The following is a 22,146-nucleotide window of genomic DNA, read 5'->3' as shown; positions in this document are numbered from 1 at the left end:
GAGATAGTTTGGAAAGGAAGACAATGGTCCATTATTGGTTTTGTTTATCCATATAATTTCATCAGAAATAGCCCTATGTAGTAACATATACATTTTGGAAAGATTCACAGTCATACTATGGGATTATATCAGCTACGTGTATTTAAGTTCATCTGATTTTATTTTTTTTATTTTTGGTCTCAGTTGACGAATTTTATGGTGGAATCTGTGTTATCATGACAGTGGTATGTGGTTTGAGATAAAATGTTCGTAATCGCTTGAAGCGATGAGGTAGTGTGATCGTTGAATTGTGGTACTTTACTTTCTAAATTATTATGTGACGTGTATATACGAGTAACAGAACAAGGTTAGAGATGTGACATGCTGACTGAATAATGAAATAGCCTATAATATATTTTATAAATGAAACAAGTTAACTGTTAGTTCGTAAATCGCTCTTGACGAGTAAAGTCATGTACAGAATGATGAAACAACGATATCCTAACGTTGTGAAGAAGAAAACTAAAACTGTTGGATAGAAAGAAGTTGTAAAGTATGCAGAAAAATATATTCCAGGGGAATACAATCCGCGAGTAACAATTACTAAGGAACTACGCGCAGCAAGAGCGATAATTTATTTTCTAAGTATAGAGCAATGTGTTGTGAACCTGCTCGAATTCTTCGTGTACCACACCGAGGTGGGTCTCTTCCAACGCTGTTTGCTGGACTAGCAGCATTAGGGTCTTTGTTGGGTAGCGCTAGTGCTGTGGCAAGAACTGTTAAGACTGTAGAAGATGCGAAGCAACAGTTGAAAGAGTTTAACGCCATAACAAGACAAGGAGGCAATTGAATTGCGAGGCAATGACGTGCACATGTATCTGGCGCCATATGAAAAACGTCTATTGAATGCACTGTAACATCGAGCTCTAACCCGCGAAGAAGAATTTACATTCGCTAAACAACTAGGAATTAATTACTTTCGCGGTTTGTGTATGCGTGATTAAGTACCAGCTTGCCCACGTGTACGTAAGGGTGCTGTAATCAACTTAGACAACAGTCGTCGACCTGGAACTCATGATGTTGCCTACGTAACACGTAAATCTTAAGTATGGTATTTCGATAGTTTTAGGGGCGTAGTAGCGTATAACCTAATTCATGGAGGATCTGCTTATGGACATCTGTTAAATCGATGACTCTTCGCAATCATGTAGTATGTCTCCTGAATGTACACTGTTTTTTTAGATTTGTTTCATACTGGTTTAAGATGTAGTTCGTAAGCTCTTGTGGCCTCTTGTGTACAAGTTCACGGCCAATAGGATTTTTAAAATTTATGTAGCTAACTCGCTCTATAAATATGGCGCTGATTCCGACACAGAAATGCAAATAGCTTATGTGCGATCTGTTGACGAAGTATCAAGCTTTGAAATGTTGACTTCGCCGTGCAATGCAAGTTTAGAAAGATCGTTAGCATAAGTCATGGAACTTAGTTTGGTGTCAACGTCACCTCTAAGCTATCTCTCTGTACAGAACAGTACCTAAACACCTTATATATTACTCGTATTTCCTCTAATCCTAAGCCTTCTATCTGTACCATATAGTAAACAGCAATCTTACAAACTATTTAGTAACCCCTTCAGGGTGTTTTCTCCTCCTGTAGCTGTAGAGCCAGTCTCAAGCCTGGATAAAGGAGGAAATACATCTTAATTCGAACTCAAGTTCACGTTAGAGCTTCTAACAAATTTTGCTATCAGACTTCCTGACAAATACTAGAACCCACGTACTTTTGCGTGAACCGAGCTCTCAAACATTGGTCTCAAAACTACACTGACTGTCAGAGCAAATGCAACACCAAGAAGGAGTGGTTCGAAAGGGATGAAAGTTGGGGAAAAACAGAGACGGTACGGACGAATAATTGATGTTTATTTCAAACCGATATGCAGGTTACACAATGCGCACGGCATCGACTCAGTAGGATGTAGGACCATCGCGAGCGGCGATGCACGCAGAAACACGTCGAGGTACAGAGTCAATAAGAGTGCGGATGGTGTCCTGGGGAATGGTTCTCCATTCTCTGTCAACCATTTGCCACAGTTGGTCGTCCGTACGAGGCTGGGGCAGAGTTTGCAAACGGCGTCCAATGAGATCCCACACGTGTTCGATTGGTGAGAGATCCGGAGAGTACGCTGGCCACGGAAGCATCTGTACACCTCGTAGAGCCTGTTGGGAGATGCGAGCAGTGTGTGGGCGGGCATTATCCTGCTGAAACAGAGCATTGGGCAGCCCCTGAAGGTACGGGAGTGCCACCGGCCGCAGCACATGCTGCACGTAGCGGTGGGCATTTAACGTGCCTTGAATACGCACTAGAGGTGACGTGGAATCATACGCAATAGCGCCCCAAACCATGATGCCGCGTTGTCTAGCGGTAGGGCGCTCCACATTTACTGCCGGATTTGACCTTTCTCCACGCCGACGCCACACTCGTCTGCGGTGACTATCACTGACAGAACAGAAGCGTGACTCATCGGAGAACACGACGTTCCGCCATTCCCTCATCCAAGTCGCTCTAGCCCGGCACCATGCCAGGCGTGCACGTCTATGCTGTGGAGTCAATGGTAGTCTTCTGAGCGGACGCCGGGAGTGCAGGCCTCCTTCAACCAATCGACGGGAAATTGTTCTGGTCGATATTGGAACAGCCAGGGTGTCTTGCACATGCTGAAGAACGGCGGTTGACGTGGCATGCGGGGCTGCCACCGCTTGGCGGCGGATGCGCCGATCCTCGCGTACTGACGTCACTCGGGCTGCGCCTGGACCCCTCGCACGTGCCACATGTCCCTGCGCCAACCATCTTCGCCACAGGCGCTGCACCGTGGACACATCCCTATGGGTATCGGCTGCGATTTGACGAAGCGACCAACCTGCCCTTCTCAGCCCGATCACCATACCCCTCGTAAAGTCGTCTGTCTGCTGGAAATGCCTCCGTTGACGGCGGCCTGGCATTCTTAGCTATACACGTGTCCTGTGGCACACGACAACACATTCTACAATGACTGTCGGCTGAGAAATCACGGTACGAAGTGGGCCATTCGCCAACGCCGTGTCCCATTTATCGTTCGCTACATGCGCAGCACAGTGGCGCATTTCACATCATGAGCATACCTCAGTGACGTCAGTCTACCCTGCAATTGGCATAAAGTTCTGACCACTCCTTCTTGGTGTTGCATTTGCTCTGTCAGTCAGTGTAAATTATTACGTCTCAACGTCGCTGCTGAGTAGCGTTAACTGTTTTTAGGTCCCAAACAGAAAGTTTTAAAATCTAAGGGATGTCTAAAAATGCTGTTACCTAATATGTTTCAAAAGTTTAAATCTATCAATAGAAATGTTAAACAATTCAGAGTTCCAAAATTAAAAAACCAACAACGCATTATGCATCAGCCCACACGATAGCGTCTTTAACTCTGCAGCCGTTCAGCTTCAAGACCTTAAAGTAGCTTTCTAAAGGTATATCCCAATGAATAAAGCACATGCATTAAGCCTTTCACCATCTTCCTAGTCCCATACCACAATTTTGTTCCAATTTCAATTCTAAGCCCTTGACCGTAGCTTATTCCATTTATTCCTTTTGGTCTTTAGCCATTTAGCCCTTAGGCCTTTTGCCTTTTAGCCATTTTTCCCTTTAGCTCTTTTGTTCTTTTGCCCTTTAGACCTATAGCCCTTCCAAGTTCAGCTCTGCGCCCTGGAACATAGCTCATTCCCTTTAGTCTTTTTTCTCTTCTAACCTAATGCCATTTTGCTGTTTTGCCATTTAGTCTTTTCGCCCTTTTGCCCGTTTGCCAAATAGCCATTCCAAGTTGAGCACTGAGCCCTAGAAAAGCTCATTAGCTTTAGCCCTTTTGACCTTCTTCCGCTTCCGCTTTGCCCTTTCGCCCTTTTGCCCTTTAGCACATTTTCGCTTTTGTCCTTTAGCCCTTTAGCCCTTTTTCCCTTCAGTCCTTTTTCCCTTTGGCCCTTTTGGCTTTTAGCCCTTTTTCCCTTTTCCCATTTAGGCTTTTTTCCCTTTTGTCCTTCAGTAATTTAGCCTTTTTGCACCTTTTACCTTTCAGCACTTAGCTGTTTTACCCTTTTGCCAATTAGACCCTTTGCCCTTTTACCTTTATGTGGTCGCTCAGCTCCAAGACCTAAGGTCGCCTTTTAGCGTTATACCCTTTGAATAAAGCATACATACTAAGTATTACGCCACCTCCCTAGTCCCATGCGTAGGCACCATATTATTCCGAATTCAGCTTCCAACGTTACGGCCTCTATGGATAAAGCACATGCATTAAACCTTACGCAATCTCCCTAGACCCATGTGTAGCTGCCATCTTGTTCAATGTTCAGCTTCCAACGTTACGCCCCTATGAATAAAGCACATGTATTAAGTCTTACACCATCTCCGTAGTCCCTTTAGTACAACGTGTGTAACCGCTACCTTGTTCAAATCTCAGCTCCAGAAACCTGGACCATGTCTCATCTTGTCTAGTTAGCTTAACCCTGCTCTTTTATCCAGGGTGTAAGGGAGGGAAACCTGGTAGGTTAACGCCTTGCCAGCCTAAGGTTAACCCTGCACATTTGCTAGGGTGTAGAGAAGAGCTACCAGACACCATCTCCCTAGCCCCGTGCCACCATGCTGTTCCAAGTTCAGCTCCATGCCGCCGGGGTTGCCTTGAATGTTACACCTTATGGAAAAAGCATGTGTACTAAGTCTCCCTTGTCCCATGTCTAGTCGCTATCTTGTTCGAAGTTCAGCTCCGAGCCCCTGACGGTACTTTCTATCGTTACGCCCCTATTAATAAAGCATACGTATTAATTCTTACAACATCTCCATATTCCTATTAATACAGAGTGCAGTCGCTATCTTGTTCAAGATCGTGTCTAAGCAAATACTTCCAAGTCTATTCAACTTGCTCTTGCAGTCAGTTTTTTGCTGATATGCGCATACTAGGCTAAGTGCAAAAAACAATGAACTTGGTATTTCATGTCTCAGCAAATACTTCCTAGTCACGACCTCTCTATAGCTGCATTCTTACTCCGTATTCAATTAACGTACTTTGAACTAACAGTTCACACTCAGTCTTCAGTGAAAGATAAGCTCGCCATGGATTTTTTCTTATTATACCCTTAAGCTTTATAGTTCTGAGTCCAGTAAGCTCCAGGTTGGAAACCACGAGCTGGCGATTTATTTCTTTGCTCAGAGTTAGATGTTTGAATTTTCGGTGTTAGATATTTGAATAGCACTTCAATTTTGAGTCCCAGCGAACTCCGCGTTCGGATTATAGTCATAGTGGGGTTTTTGGTTTCCCTCAGCTCAAACGTTAAGTCTTTTGAATTAAACAATAGCACTTCAACTTGTGTGTCCGAGTAAGGTCCTGGTTCGAATCCCAATCCGGTCGGTGATTATTCAATTTCTTGTAGTGCCAAAGCTAGGTGTTTCAATTAAACGCACAAACTTTGAACGTACAGTTTTGCTTGTTTGCTGCACACATAGAGGAGCCATGGGTTCGAATCCTAGTCAGGTCTTCGATTTTTAAAATTTCTTGCAGCTCGAAAGTTGGGTGTTTTGAATTTAACGCATGCTTTCAATGTGCAGTCATTTATATAGCATGATACTCAGAAGTCCAAGGGAAGAGCCCTGGGTTCCATTCCCTGTCATGTATATCGCGAATATTTTTTCGGTTCTGAACATAAAGTTATAAGCTACTATAAGCTACTATACGCTTTTAGAATTCAAATCTATAAGCACGAAATGTTAAAATAAAAAAAATCAATGTTCCAGACACTGAAAACCAATAGCGCGTTACGCATAAGTTCACACGCTGGCGTATTGGACTCCACACTCGCTTAACTTCATGCCTCGGAGGTGCTTCTCGATATTACACCCTTATGAATAACGCATATGTATTATGTCTTACACTATCTCCCTAGTCCCTTGTGCAGCTCATATCTTGTTCCAAGCTCATCTCCAAAGGCCCCTGGACCATGTCTCATTTTGTCCAGTTAGACTAAGACTGAGATCGGACCTCTATCCAGAGAGTAGGGAAGGGAAGCAGGATAAATTAACGCCTGGTCAGCGTAAGGTTAATCCTACACTTTTTGCCAGGGTGTGCGTTAGGTTAGATTAACGCCTGATCAGCATAAGGTTAAGCCTGCACACTTAGCTAGTGTGTAGAGTTGTATCTGAGCTGTATACGGAAAGGCAACCGGTTAGGTTAACGCTTGGTCAGCGGAAGATTAAGTCTGCAATTTTAGCTAGAGCGCAGAGAAGGGCAACTGGTTAGGTTAACTTCTAGACAGCGTGATGCTAATCCTGCACTCTTAGTCATTGTCATCGTGTAGGGTTAAGCCAACACTGTTATGCCGTTAGCGCCGGCGTCGAACTTAGGTCTATAAACTTAATGCGCTTAGGCCTGGGGTCGAACGCGGGATCTGTGAGGTTAAGCGTGGACAGGTGCTTCGAACTTGGGTCTCTACGGTTAACGCCCTTAAGCCTGAGGTCTAACTCGGGAGTCTGTAAGGTTAAGCCTAGGCACGTAGTCAGCGTAATGTCGTGTAAGTTTAAGAGCACGCTCTTAGCCAACCGGCTTACTTTTCAAGTAAGGTCATATGAGGTTAAGCACGTACTCTTAGTCGGTATATTCCTTGAATAGGGGCATATCCCAGGGGCGGGTTGTGGTAGCGGCCGCAGAACTTGTGAAAAACCCCTACTATCTTGTCTAGTTAGGTTAAGCTTCTACACTTGATTATCAAAATTGAGGTCTGTAAGGTTAACGCCCTTGTACAGTTAAGCATGGAAAAAGGATCGAACTCAGGGAAGGTAATGTTACTCCTGTACACATTAGGTTATAACGTCATTCACACTTAGCCAGCAGTCCGCATTTAAATTCGCCTGCGCTGTAACGTCACAGCTCTGTCTGGAGAAGGCCTGTGCGTTAGCTTATGACGTTCTGTGAAGTGAAGCATACACTCTTAGTCAACAGTCTGCATTTGGAATCGCCCGCATTGTGACGTCACAGCTCTGTCACTCCTCCAAGGGGGACGGCAAAGATTCTGTGTGAGGTTAAGTTACCATTCGTGAACAAAGTTAGGTTAACACACGTGTTAACCACACTTACTAGTCACCTCAACAGTTCGGTTCCTCCAAGGGGAGCCCGTAAAGAGGTTTTCTGAGGTTAGGTTAGCGTTCCTCGTAGCGAGGTTAGGTTAACACGTCATCATGGCTTCAATACCTCAACTGCAAGACACCCAACCGATTGGACTCTTCCAAGGGGAGCGGATAAAATACCTGTGTATCTTGGATTCTGGAGGTCAAATGGACTGTATCGCGATTGACATGTCTAAAGCATTTGATAGGGTGGATCATGGGAGACTACTGGCAAAAATGAGTGCAATTGGACTAGACAAAAGAGTGACTGAATGGGTTGCTATATTTCTAGAAAATAGATCTCAGAGAGTTAGAGTAGGTGAAGCTTTGTCTGACCCTGTAATAGTTGAGAGGGGAGTTCCTCAGGGCAGTGTTATCGGACCTTTATGTTTTCTTATATATATAAATGATATGAGTAAAGGAGTGGAATCAGAGGTAAGGCTTTTTGCGGATGATGTTATTCTCTATAGAGTGATAAATAAGTTACAAGATTGTGAGCAACTGCAACGTGACCTCGAAAATGTTGTGAGATGGACAGCAGACAATGGTATGTTGATAAACGGGGCTAAAAGTCAGGTTGTGAGTTTCACAAATAGGAAAAGTCCTCTCAGTTTTAATTACTGCATTGATGGGGTGAAAGTTCCTTTTGGGGATCATTGTAAGTATCTAGGTGTTAATATAAGGAAAGATCTTCACTGGGGTAATCACATAAATGGGATTGTAAATAAAGGGTACCGATCTCTGCACATGGTTATGAGGGTGTTCAGGGGTTGTAGTAAGGATGTAAAGGAGAGTGCATATAAGTCTCTGGTAAGACCCCAACTAGAGTATGGTTCCAGTGTATGGGACCCTCACCAGGATTACCTGATTCAAGAACTGGAAAAAATCCAAAGAAAAGCAGCTCGATTTGTTCTGGGTGATTTCCGACAAAAGAGTGGCGTTACAAAAATGTTGCAATGTTTGGGTTGGGAAGAATTGAGAGAAAGAAGAAGAGCTGCTCGACTAAGTGGTATGTTCCGAGCTGTCAGCGGAGAGATGGCGTGGAATGACATTAGTAGACGAATAGGTTTGAATGGCATTTATAAAAGTAGGAAAGATCACAATATGAAGATAAAGTTGGAATTCAAGAGGACAAACTGGGGCAAATATTCATTTATAGGAAGGGGAGTTAGGGATTGGAATAACTTACCAAGGGAGATGTTCAATAAATTTCCAATTTCTTTGAAATCATTTCGGAAAGGGCTAGGAAAGCAACAGATAGGGAATCTGCCACCTGGGCGACTGCCCTAAATGCAGATCAGTGTTGATTGATTGATTGATAACAAAGTGGCCCGTGAGGTTAGCATTGCAATGTGTTGTTGATCCTCGTACGACGGCTGTAGCTGTAAAGAAAAATTTAATAATAATAATTTAGAAGACAATTATAAGATCAACATTGACTTAACTACTATCAAACGGTACCTTAAACACTAAGGTTTAAAGGGCCGACGATCAAGAAAGAAGCTCTTGATTTCAGCAAAGATTCGGAAGAACGACTTGCCTTTGCTAAGAAATATGGTGCCCTGACGAACAAGGAATGGCGCAAAGTACTGTGGAGCGATGAGAGTAAATTCAATATGTTCAACGCGGATGGAAATTCCTTTGTCAGACGTCCAGTTAACACATGCAATGATGTACGGTACCAAAAACACACAGTAAAACATGGTGGTCATATAATGGCTTGTGGCTGCTTTTCTAGAACTGGAGTTGGCCCACTGGTAAAAATTGAAGACATCATGGATCAATTTGTATATGGCAGGATCATTGAACAACATATGGTACGGAATGCCAAGCAAAATTTGCCTCGTGGATTGTTGTATCAGCGCGACTGTGATCCTAAGCATACCTTCAATTTCGTCAAAACATGCCTCAAGAAGAAAAGAGTCAGGGTTATTGATTGCCCAAGTCAAAGCCCTGACCTAAACCAAATTAAACATCTATGGAAGTAGCTCAAAATGCAGGCTAAACGCAAACCATTCGCAAACAATGAGGCATATTTCGAAGTTTAAAATGAAGAATGGTCCAAAATTCCTGTCTCATTCCTTGAGAAATTTGTGGACTCAATGCTAACTCGATGTGCAGCAATTGTACAAGGAAATGGCTACCCGACTAAGTACTAGATGATACGAAGTGCGTATAAAATTTTGGAATGATTTTTCTGCTTGGTTATATGTGTCAAAATATTATTGGTCTCTATGTATTACTTCGTGTAATTATTTGTGTTATACATCAACGTTTGTATGAATGGTTGGGTGGAGAAATGGTCAAATTATTTGTGTTGTACAAGTGCGCGCATTGCTTTAATAAACAACGAGTCAGAACATTTTAATCGTTTGTCAAAATACTTACGGCCGGTATTGTATTCCAGGCTGTAGAGTGCTCACGGTGAAATATGGCTGATGTGAGGTGAGGCTATGGGAGTATATTTTATGGAAAGGGTTTAGTCTTTACGTAATACTGCAGAGCGCGCTAATGGCGGAAGGATATACGGAGATTTTGACAAGTTGCATGTTATTGACCACAAATACTAGTTCGGAGGTAACAGCTGTGTGTTTCAGCTTGACATTGTTCACTGACATGAGCAAGGGACTGGTAACCAGTGGTTTCTGGCCAGTGAAGCATCGGAAATTGACTGGCCAGCCCAGAACCCTGACCTCAATCCTATCAAGCATCTCTGAACTAGAACGACGACTTCACTCCAGAACCACATCACGAACAACGTTAGCTAAGGAACTGAACTGCAGGAATAATGCTCTACCATTCTCCTGCAGACGTTCCGACACTTGGCAGAAAGTCTCTGCCGCATAATTTTAGCATTGATAATGGTCAAGGATTGGCTCTTTCCATGTTAATGACCACTTCTGGGGAGAATATCCGAGGAGAACTTGAGGACAGCTTCCCGTGGGTGGCCGCATATTGCACACAGTGTGTATGTGCTCCATTTTCTCAATTCCATCTGTATACCGTCTAACAACAATAAAATTATTCTCTTCTATTCAATGGTAATTGTTATACGGGGTGCGAGAAGTCGAAACGTTTTGTTTCAAAATAAAAATATTCCGTAGAACGTATTACAATGAGCTCTGCTTACTTGAAATCCCACGAGCGGTTCGACACACCATCCCGGATCCTTAGGCATATCCAAAGAGTTCAGGTAGACCGCTAACCCCGCCGGAGAGCCAGATGACCGGGTTCGGCGAGGATAGATATTGCGCAGATCCTCCGTGGTGTCGTATCCTTCTTGCGGTCTCCAATGATTAGGTCGCTGACCCCCTCCCCAGCTTTTCTGCAACCTGAAATAACATTATTATTATTATTATTATTATTATTATTATTATTATTATTATTATTATTATTATTATTATTATTATTATTATTATTATTTAGGTGATCTCCTTGCACCGCATTTATCTTAGTTATTTAGTTACGAATAACTGTCTGTACATGGCGGGGTTCAGACAGTTCGGAACATACCACTTAGTCGAGCAGCTCGTCTCCTTTCTCCCAAGTCTTCCCAGCCCAAACTTTGCAACATTTTTGTAACGCTACTCTTTTGTCGGAAATCGCCAAGAACAAATCGAGCTGCTTTTCTTTGGATTTTTTCCAGTTCTTGAATCAAGTAATCCTGGGGAGTGTCCCATACACTGGAACCATACTCTACTTGGGGTCTTACCAGAGACTTATATGCCCTCTCCTTTATATCCTTACTACAACCCCTAAATACCCTAATAATCATGTGAAGAGATCTGTACCCTTTAGTTACAATCATATTTATGTGATTACGTCAATGAAGATATTTCCTTATATTAAGACCTAGGTATTTACAATGATCCCCAAAGAGATTTTTCATCCCATCAACGCTGTAATCAAAACTGAGGGGACTTTTCCTATTTGTAAAACCTGACTTTTAACCCCGTTTATCATCATACCATTGCCTACTGTCCATCTCACAACATTACCGAGGTCATTTTTCAGTTTTTCACAGTCTTGTAACTTATTTATTACTCTGTACAGAATAACATCATCTGCAAAGAGCCTTATCTCTGATTCCACTTCTTTACACATATCATTTTTATATATAAGAAAACATAAAGGTCAATAATACTGCCTTGAGGAATTCCCCTCTTAATTATTACAGGCACATATAAAGCTTGGCCTACTCTAATTCTCTGAGTTCTATTTTCTAGAAACATAGCCACCCATTCAGTCACTCTTTTGTCAAGTCCAATATGACTCATTTTTGCCAGTAGTCTCCCATGATCTACCCTATCAAATGTCTTAGACAGGTCAATCGCGCTACAGTCCAATTGACCTCCTGACTCCAGGATGTCTGCTATATCTTGCTGGAATCCTACAAGTTGAGGAAGTGTGCGTGGTGTGATATCACGAGCTGAGGTGGACCTAGATGAATCTGGCGGGGAGGCGAGATGGAACACCATAGACAATATTAAGTTAGACATTGTAACTCCAGCCCTCCCTGTTCCGAAGATATTATTTTAAATTTCAAGTTCATCACGTGAAGTTATATTCGTGTGATGTAATTGTCATGATCTGGTTTTCTTTTGATATGGCCGGTTAGTTTTCTACTAGGGCCAATGAGCTGGGGCTGATAAATGATGTTTCATGTATTTTTTTCGATAGGATGTCCTCAGCTTTTTCTGGGGATGGTTGAAGAATAATTAACTTCTTCTTGTTTGACTGCGACATTTTAATCATTCCTTTTCTTTCCTACTGTTTTCAGCTTTTTAAATTGTTCTACCGTTGCAATGTATTATGGAGGTAGCCCCTGTGTCACCGAGCAGTTATACCCAAATAGAATGTACTTCACTCCCAGCTCAGCTTCAACTTGTCTTTCCATACTTCTGTAAATAATATGTGTTAAAATTTTACAAGCGTGAGATACTAAACTAATGGTGCGGAAGTTTTCAAACTTGTCAGCACCTCATTACTTAGGAATAGGTATAACAACATTCTGTACAAAATCGGATGGCACTTCTCCTCTATCGTACATCTTACGTACTAAATGGGATAACCGCACCATGCTGGTTTCTCCTAAGGCAGTCAGTAATTCTGAGGATATGTCGTCAATTCCTTCTTCATATTTAGGTCTCTCAAAAGCTGTGCACAATTCGGATCACAAAATTTGGTCTCCCACTTCGTCAGCATCAACAGCCTCTTCTTGTTCAAGAACCTTATCATCTACTTCTTTTCCTTGATACAAATTTATAATATGCTCCTGCCATCTTTCTGAAAATCCTTCTTTCCCTAAAAGTGGTTTTTCATTTTGAGCTCTTAATATTCATACACCCAGTTTTCCTTTCTACAAAAGTTTCCCTGATTTTTCTGTATGCAGCATAGGCCTATATCTTTCCTACATCTGTTGGAATATTGTGAACAAGGAATAAAGATTTAAGTAAAAAATTAAATGTAAAAATTATTTTATTTTTATGTAAGTAAAGATATTTAATTTTAATAAGTTGTTGATATCGATTCTTTTATGTACCTTTGCTTAAGGCCAACTATGACTGTTAAGTATGTGATTGTATCTCATCACAATCTAGGTTCCCTGCATGTCAATGTCGATTGTTTTGTTTTATACTGAGTGAGAACTTTGCTTACTCTGTGGACTGTGCTACCTATATATAACTTGGATGTAATAAACAAAAAACAAATAAGTGTAGTTGTGTTTATGCCGATTCTCAATAAATAATAATATATATATATATACCAAATATATCTCAGAAACCCTTACAACTTGGTGAGCGTAGACTTGAAATATAACATCAAGAAAGAAGAAAACTAGCATGGAGCCAGTCGGACCTTAAAAATTACGGGAGTTAAAACTGAAATTGACAAGTTCAGTGTAAAATTTCCTCCATTTTGGGTAGAGAATCCTGACATTTGGTTTTGGCTAGCTGAAGCCCAATTTGATATCGCCGGTATTAAAACAGAAACTATGAAATTGAATTATTTACTAGCGCAACTTGAGCCGTGATTTGTAGAAAATATTTGGGACTTAGGTAACAGTTCGGAATATGACTATGTGATTGTCTCTCGTCACAATCTAGGTTGCCAGCATGTTAATTTCGATTGTTTTGTTTTATACTGAGAGAGACATACAGTTGTTAGTATTTGCAAGATAGTAGATCCGAGAATGACATCATCTGGCTCGAGGTTGCCTGCATGTCAGTTTCGATTGTTTATTACTCCCCCTCACCACGCCCTCCTCATTCACTTGGCATATATTTATGATCAAGGTAAGATTTTCTGTTAAAACACAAGGGGATTGTATGCTGACTGTTCAAATCTTTACTGTTCATTACAGAATACGCGTATATTTAAAAAGAATTATGAGCAAGGTAAGATAACAACTGACCATGTACTGTATGTTCTAAACAAGATATTATATATGCATTCAAAGAAAATTTGTCAGTCATGTCGCCTTCTTGTGAGGTCACAGCACAATGCATTTATGGTCCTCTGTAACAGCATAGAACCTGCACAGTTTACTTGAGCCCTGCCGTCATGTTTAGACTTGTTCATGAGGAGGGGGAAGGTCATGCTGTAACGTCACGTTATTTTTCCGTCGGATGGTGACGTAAAGCCACATACAGACTGCACAACTAATTAGTCTGTCGGATGGAGACGTAAAGGCTAAAAACATGTCAACAACAAAATAGCGACTAGGATAGGTGGGCTCTCCAAGATGGCGTCGGCAAGGTCATCTGACAAGATGGCGTTCTGTACTTTCCCATTTTCACACCAGGCAAATAAGATGGTGCCGGGAAGGGCATCTGGCCGTAAAACTAGGGCCCTTTGAGGTTAGGCCCCTCCAAGATGGTGTCGGGAAGGACATCTTGCAAGATGGCGTCCGAAAGGGCATCTGCCTGTAAAACTAAGCCCTGTGAGGGTAGGCCCCTCCAAGATGGCGTCGGGAAGGGGATCTGGAAAGATGGCGTCGGGAAGAGCATCTAGCAAGATGGCGTCGGGAAAGGCATCTGGCTTTAAAAGTGAGGTTAGGTCCCTCCAAGATGACGTCGGAAAAGTCATCTCACCAAAAAACTAGGTCCTGTAAGTATGGACCCCTCCAAGATTGTGACGGGAAGGGGATCTGGCAAGATGGCGTCGGGATGGGCATCTGCCCGTGAAACTAGGTCACTCCAAGATGGCGTCGGGGTGAGGTTAGCCTTGCACACTTATTCAAATTCCGCGCCTCACACCTGTCAAACAAGGGTACGTGGTATGTTGACATCTGTCAAACAAGAGCACGTGGTCTTGTTTTGTAAACAAAAGCACGTGGAGTGAGGTTAGGTCCTTCCAAGGTAACGTCTGTGAGGTTAGCCTTGCACCCTTATTCAAATTCCGCACCTCATACGTGTCAAACAAGAGCACGTGGTCTTGTTTTGCAAACAAAAGTACGTGGAGTGTGGTTAGGCTACTTAAGAGGACTTCTGTGAGGTTAGGGTTGTTCTCTTATTCAAATTCCGCACTTAAGACGTGGTTATGTTTGTTAACAAGAGCACATGGTCTTGGTTATAAACAATAGCACGTGGTACTAGGGATCGGGACCTTGCCAGGGGTCAATGACCTCGTGGGAAAATGCTGATTCAGTACCCATCGTTTTAGAACTCTTGTTGCTCCTCTACTAACACCTAACCACTCTGTTCAAACGACACCATAGGTATCAACGTTGGAAAATCGGCATTTGGAGTAGAAGATACCTTCTTGGGGTACCTTTCTACACCGGAAGGAACTAAACCAGACCCTGAAAGAGTAGCAACCATTTTTAACGCAAACTGTCTACTAACAGTGCGACAACTGCGAGCATTCCTTGTCACTATTCATTTTTATCGATGACATTTGGAATCTTCCGCTGGAAATCAAGCTCCTTTGAATAGGTTCTTAAAAGGGGTCAAGTAAAACGACCGAAGGCCAATAATTTGGGCTCCGGAGGCAATCCAGCAGTTTCAGAAATGTAACAAGCACCTTGCACAGGCAGCACCCCTAACGTTCCTAAGTATGGATCATTAAATTGCATTGTTCGCGTAAGCGTCAGATTTTGCAGCAGGAGCAGTACTACTACAAAGAAAGAATGGATACTGGAAACCTATTGCATTCTATTCAAAAAGTTCTCCGGTGCACAGGTGAATTATTGTACTTATGATCGGGAACTTCTTAGCATCTATCTAGGAATAAAATACTTCAGATACCTTCTGAAAGGAAGAAGGTTTGCTGTCTATACAGACCATGCTCTATTAGTTAACATTTACCTTCAAGAAGAATGAGAAGGCGTCGGCAATTCAACTGAGATATCTTCAGTATATATCCCAGTTCACTGAAGAATTGCGACATATCTCAGCTAGAGAAAATGTTTCGACTGATCATTTGCCATGAATGGAAGAGTTAGTGTCAATCAACTATGAAAATATGGCGATTTTACAAGATGAGAAGAGGAGCTACAGAAACTCTGATTAAGTTCTAACACTTCACTGAAGCTCAAGCTTCACCATGCCTGATAGTACCGGTGTCTGGTGTGATGCGTCAACAGACAATATTCGGCCATATGTGCCCAAGCCATTCAGATTTTCAATCTTTCGACATTACCGTGATATGGCTCATTCAGGTGTGAGATCATCAGTGAGACTCATATCTTCTAGATTTTTGACCAAACTTATGGTAAAACGTCCAACAATGGGCAGAAGCATGTATAGCTTGTCAGAGATAGTAAAATCTCCAGGCATACCAAACTACCCACTGAACATTTTCCCAGTGTAAATGAACCTTTACAGGTGGTTCATATTGACCTCATTAGCCCATAACAACCCTCAGATGAATTCGCCCATTGCCTTACATATGTAGATAGATTTAAAAAAACCGGACAGAAGTCGTGCCAGTCTGAAAAACCCAAGCCGAAACTGTTGCTCAAGCATTCTTCAACTCCTGGACCACAGATTTGGAGTTCCACGCCAAATAGTGACAGATCAGGAAAGGCAATTTCAATCAAGGTTGTTTCATGTACTAGAAAACTAACAAGAATAACTGTCTATCATCCTCAATCAAATTGAATGATAGAAAGGTTTCATCGTACACTAAAAAGTTCAATTCGACTACAACAAAGTGGACTTATGTCCTTCTAACTATCCTAATGGGACTTCGTTGCATTTTTCGAGAAGTGGCTAACTCAACAGTGTCAGAAAAGGCTTACAGCACAATCCTAAAGCAACCTGGCGATTTCTTTGAGGCTCCTGACCTAAAGACTGACGCAGACTTGCCAACATTTGTCACTACCCTTAAGAAGCTGATGAACAACCTTAATCCATCTGACTGTCATCACAAAAATCGAGTAACACCATTCATCAACAATGGCCTCAGACATACCGACTACGGTATGTGTTTGTGAGAATCGACAGAATCAAGACTGGGCTCACACAACCTTATAGAGGTCCATAATAAGTCATTAAGCGTACTCTAAAATTCTTCATACTGATGATTATGTATAAATAAACAAACATTTCAATAGAGAGTATGAAACCGGTGGTTAGCTTGATGGACTATGATAGTGAACTGGCCGACCCACAACAATTAATGTTGGCCTAAAATAAGTGCGTTCCAATAAACTTCCTATGTGCTTTGCAGACATTGTGGAGTGAAATCAACACTGAGGGGTGGGGGGTGGGGAGGGAGGCAGAGTGATGTGGAGGTATTGTGAACAAGGAATAAAAATGTATGTAACAATAAAATAAAAACTTTAGGTTATTTTTTGTATAAGTGAAGATATGTAATTTTGTTATATTGATTATTTTATGTAGCTATGCTTAAAACCAAAGGAATAATAGTGTGAGAACTTTGCTTTCTTTGTGGATTGTACTACCTATATACTCTTTGAATGTAAAAAAAATGTAGTTTGTGTTTATGTCGACTCTTCATAAATAATAAGTATATATACCTAATGTATCTCAAAAGCCCGTACATATCCGTGCACTTCTCTTTCAGCCATTCTTCTTTAGCTGACTTGCACTTTCTGTCTACAGTACTTCATTCTTGATTCCCCTGTATTCTTTTCTGCCCTCCTCATTTTTTGCAATCTTGTATTTTCACCGTTCATCAATCAGGTCTAATATCTACCGAATTAACCACTGGATCTTACTTGATCTTAATTTTCTTCCTAAATTTTCTTCGGTTCTCCTACTGATCTCATTATTCACGACTGTCCACTTTTCTTCTATTTTGTTTCCTTCAGCCTTTTAATGTAGTCCTTGTGCAAAATGTTCCTTGAATCAATGCTTCACACTCTTCTCTTTCAACTTATCTAGATCCCATCTCCTTGCATTCCTCCCTTTCTTCAATTTCTTCAACTTCAGATGATATTTCATGATCACTAAGTTGTGGTCAGAGTCCACGTCTGCTCCTGAAAACGTCTTGCAATCAAAGACCTGGTTTCTGAATCTCTGTGTAATCATAATGAAGTCTATTTGATACATTTCATTGTTTACATGTCTTGTCCACGTACACAGGAGTCGTTTATGGTGTTTGAACGAAGTATTATTGCAAGGCCATACCAGCCTATCATCCAGACTGCCACCCTTGGAATTAATGAAAGGCTTTTACCCCCCTTTCGATGAACTATTCGTTAGTCTGTTCTCTCAGCATATACCCCTCCGATACTGTTGAACCTATGGTTCGGCTATCTCCTTCATGGGAATCGTAAGATTCGCCACCGCGGGAAGGTCACGTGGTTCACATACAATCTATAGAATTAAACGACACGCAACAATATTGTGAATAGCACAAATCAGAATTTGTGAAATGCCTCCATCTATGCTTGGTAGAAATAGCGATTTAGGATGCTGACTGAGTCTTTTGTGATATTTACTATGATGTTCTCTGTCGTAGGATGATGAGTACCCAATTCCTTCGCGAGGCTTCATGTGTACTCGGTCACACTGCCTCTGCAACCGTGTACCAAGCCTGTTACAGGGCATCTGTCAGGACAGACGTTCTAGTGTTTGCTGAGGAGACCTTACTGGTGTGTTTATACGCCTGTCACAAAGCAGACAGTTGGATGTACCACCACGGCTCGATGATTGGTCATGGATCGGAACGATGTCTGCTCCTCTTACAGATCCAGTAGAAGAGAGACAATAAAATTCTTCATGCACCTGCCAACCTGATTCGTGCATTGTAGAGGGTAAGTTGTTCTCACTTTGTGGTAACGGGCGTTCCTCCACATGAAATTAATTCAAAATAAGTTTTAAGATCATAGACCAGGCCGGTAAAAGAATTTCAACTGATCATCACCACAATTTTAATGTTTGAGTTTTATAACATCTATTTGATCGTACCTACGTGTACATGTTCTTATTAGTGTAAATTACCTTCTGTTATATTTAATTCTAGCCATGGTTTAAAAACATATTGAAAAATCCTTATTCATTGTAGGTATTTGCAATATCATGTTTTGAGCCATGGATTTTTACCCTAGGGCCACAAAACATGACAGAGGTTAAGAACAGTCTATAGACTTCCGTGACCTACTGTATGTGTATATAACTTTTCTTGTGTTAACTAGAATAGAGAAAAACTTACGTGCCATATGTATAGAGGTCCTCCGAGGAGAGTGCGTTGAAGGTGTAGCAGACGCCGGTATCTGTTATTGACGTGGTAAATAGATCGCTGCAGTTCATTTCTGTCCCCCTCCAGATACAATGTAGAAGGATCTCTTCCAGCCGTGGAGATATCTGAGACATCACTAAGAGTCACTATTCGTCTTTGTTTATCCATGCATCTACATGTTAAAATGAAACAATACTAGATATCTCAAAGTAAGAAAACGGAAAACTGAAACATATAAATTAAATAATGAAGGGGTACGGTGAAATGTTTAAGATATTAAAGTTTAATATTATACAAGATATGTCGAAAAATGTGGAAAATGATCCGGGCGTGGAGAGTACAGTCCAATACAACACTGGACGTCCACATGAACTTACATCCTGTGATCGAGCTTTTATCAGTGTTACAGACATTCCTATGTTGTATTGGAATTATTGGTGATAACCCGGCCTGGCACATTTCACTTCGAGATGCTGTAGCAATGTTTTTGCATAAGAAGTGCTTAAAATTTGTCACGAGTTTGGTAACTTTTACGGCTACTGAACAGTGCTGGAAATCATGCATGATGTTGCATGACAATTTTACGTTATATTAAACAAGGAAAAACTGATATCATGGAACTGGTACTGATTAGCCGGTAAATTATGTGATACGAGACCTTAAGACAGAATTTCTGACTCCAGAATTATCCCCTCCATTCAGGCTGATAATATGAACAGATAAATCCCGTAATGATTGACCATAAGATGTTTTATATTATAACCTTTCCATGGATTTGACGTTAAGTGCGAAGGAGCCATTGAAAGTTATAAGTAAATAAATCAACAGAAGCGGTAAATAAATACATAACCAGCCGGAATTCGTCCAGTTTGTATGTTCAACCACGTACGGAAAACGAGACAACTCGCTCATAAAAAGAGAATTTAATAGAATTAAATCAACGAATTCACAATCTCAGAACCCCGTGGTATTCGGAGGATTGAATTAAGAACATAAGTTTGGATGCAATAAAAACCAGTAGATGGAAGATCGTATTAACAGATGTGAAGGAGAAATGTCATAAGTAACATTCAGGTCCGGAAACGTCATGCGGCAGATGGCCATGGAATAGTCAGGTGCAGTGCAAGTTCTACCATCAAGAAGGCGTATGCGGAATGACGTATCATATGCATTGAGGAAATAAATGAATAGCAGAATGTGTTCCTTTGTGCAGTCCCGTGAATGAAAAGAGTAGTTGTGTTAGGCAAAGTTCCTCAAATGTCAAAAGCATATGTAACGGAGATTACGACATAGCAATTTCATGTGAATCAGAAAAATGTGAACCAAATATTATTGTGATGTTCTAAAGATGGAATTTTATTTATGACAATGTATGAAAAGAAAACAGCGAAGAAGGTTGATCTTGAGAATAGCTCTGATACCTACTGAAAGAATTAAGGATATTATAAGAGTTTAAGATATTATAAAGATTTAAAGAGCTTAGTAACTAATTATATAGTGCCAATATACGAAGGCGAGTAAGTAAACAAAATTTTGAATTTCAAAACTCTGTTTAGCATTGTTTTAATTTGGTCTTTACAAGTTTCAGGATGCAAGAACAACGGATCCGGTTATTATTTGCGAAGGATCTAATTAATACGGAGATGGGTTACTAAGTCGAACTGGGGATCCCGATGGATCCGAATTCTGCTGGAGTGGCCACAATTACATCAGAACAGATGTCCATAACTACCACAACCTAAGGATGGGATGAGCAACAGAGGCTGGAAACGTTATGTAATGATGTATATCAGCCGTTTTGTTGTAGTGTGTTATTTTCATATATGTTATATCTGTAAATAACAAGAGGGCGTATGTAACCGTCCAGGCTTCTCCAGCCCTACTAATTTAATATAATATCATTTTACGCGAAATCATTTGATATCAAGTTTATCCGCCATCGGCAGTTATTCGTAATAACATATTTATTCAACGTCAACCATTTGTAATCAAGGCCTTTTGGAATTATATTGTATGTATGATAACATCGTTTTATTATTTAAATTATTATATTATGTAGGATAGGAATTCATTATGTTGTAAATACGGTCAATATGTTGAGACATAGTTGTTTTCATTTCATCTCATATTTGTGTATACGGAGGGTTATTCTTGAAGCTGGGGATTTTGCATGACTCATGGGTTTGGGGAAGGCAGTAAACAGCAACCCGCGCGCGAGGCTTGCATACCAGCAGAGTACATCATCGCCACGCCTACTGGACTCGACAAGAGAGAAGAGAAGGGGAGATGATAATGCGATCTACGAATCAGATGTTTCGTTATATAGAGATCTGAGATGAAGCTGTTACCTAGAGTGGGGGAGCCCGGTGATATTATCAAGTGCGGAGCGAGATACTTAGGGATACTCCATCACTACTACTTCTACTGTGAACATCTACTTTGAACGACGTTATTTGATTTTTGAAACAGTGTGTGGTCGCTCCGCGACATAGTTATTTTTGTACAATGTGTTGTCGCTTCGATACAGTACTTACGTGCGGATCTGCGTGAGACGAAACAAGCTTACGGCTTGTGTTATTTTCAGTAAATATTCTGGACGAAGAACTATGTTTAGTTCAAGTCTACGGAATTTGGTATAAGTCTGTACCGTATAAATAGTATAGCTCAGTTGGATTGAGATATCTACTAATATGGAAACATTCATATCTCTGAATTTTCTCCTCTTACGATCAACGGTGTTCAGTTTTTACAAGTATAGGGCCAATGTCTAATTTAAAGACTAGGCAAGTAGGGAGTGCTAGTCCAGATAGCCCGTACCATATCAGAGAAGGAAGGAAGGATGTCCATGGAGCAAATTCTACATCGAGAAGAAGAGAACGAGTAACCACGGAAACCAGATGATTTCAACGGAAGCTGCAATTGGTGAGCTTCAATTAGATAAAGCAAGCAATAGTAAAGTCAGTAAAGTAAATTATAAATTCCTCCACGCTTTAAGGAACTTTTCCGATTCATCTCATTTTTTTTGTATAATAAATTCATTTGTATTTTATATTGCGTTAATTTTCTTTCTTAAGCAATACTTAATGGTTAATTATTTAAAATCCTACCCCTGTGATTTAAGTGTAAGTCTCTATGCTAGTAAATATAAATTTTGGTTTACAGTTTTGTTTAAAACTGTAACCCTGGCGCCCAAACATCACATAGAGAAATAGGAAACCATGGAATGTTAATTGTTTCTATTTGCGTGGCAATTTGCGGGCAAGCCACAAATAGTTTATTTGATATTCATGTGTCCCAAGATAATAACTTTCATCTCCCCAAGTGTCTTGATGAGGGGT

At 41.0% G+C, this 22,146-nt stretch overlaps 1 protein-coding gene across 1 annotated transcript in view; it reads right to left on the bottom strand.

Moving 5' to 3' along the window:
* LOC137501012 (pickpocket protein 28-like) overlaps positions 1–18,839 on the bottom strand; it is a 64,959-nt gene extending 46,120 nt beyond the window's left edge. The window contains exon 1 of the mRNA XM_068227850.1: positions 18,782–18,839. Within this exon, the coding sequence (XP_068083951.1) occupies positions 18,782–18,788 (7 nt within the window). The 5' untranslated portion in view covers positions 18,789–18,839. The remainder of the gene's footprint in view (positions 1–18,781) is intronic.
* Positions 18,840–22,146: the final 3,307 nt, after the last annotated feature.

This window comes from Anabrus simplex, chromosome 5 (genome assembly GCF_040414725.1).
Source record: "Anabrus simplex isolate iqAnaSimp1 chromosome 5, ASM4041472v1, whole genome shotgun sequence".
NCBI lineage: Eukaryota > Metazoa > Arthropoda > Insecta > Orthoptera > Tettigoniidae > Anabrus > Anabrus simplex.
This window is presented reverse-complemented; position numbering and strand designations above follow the sequence as displayed.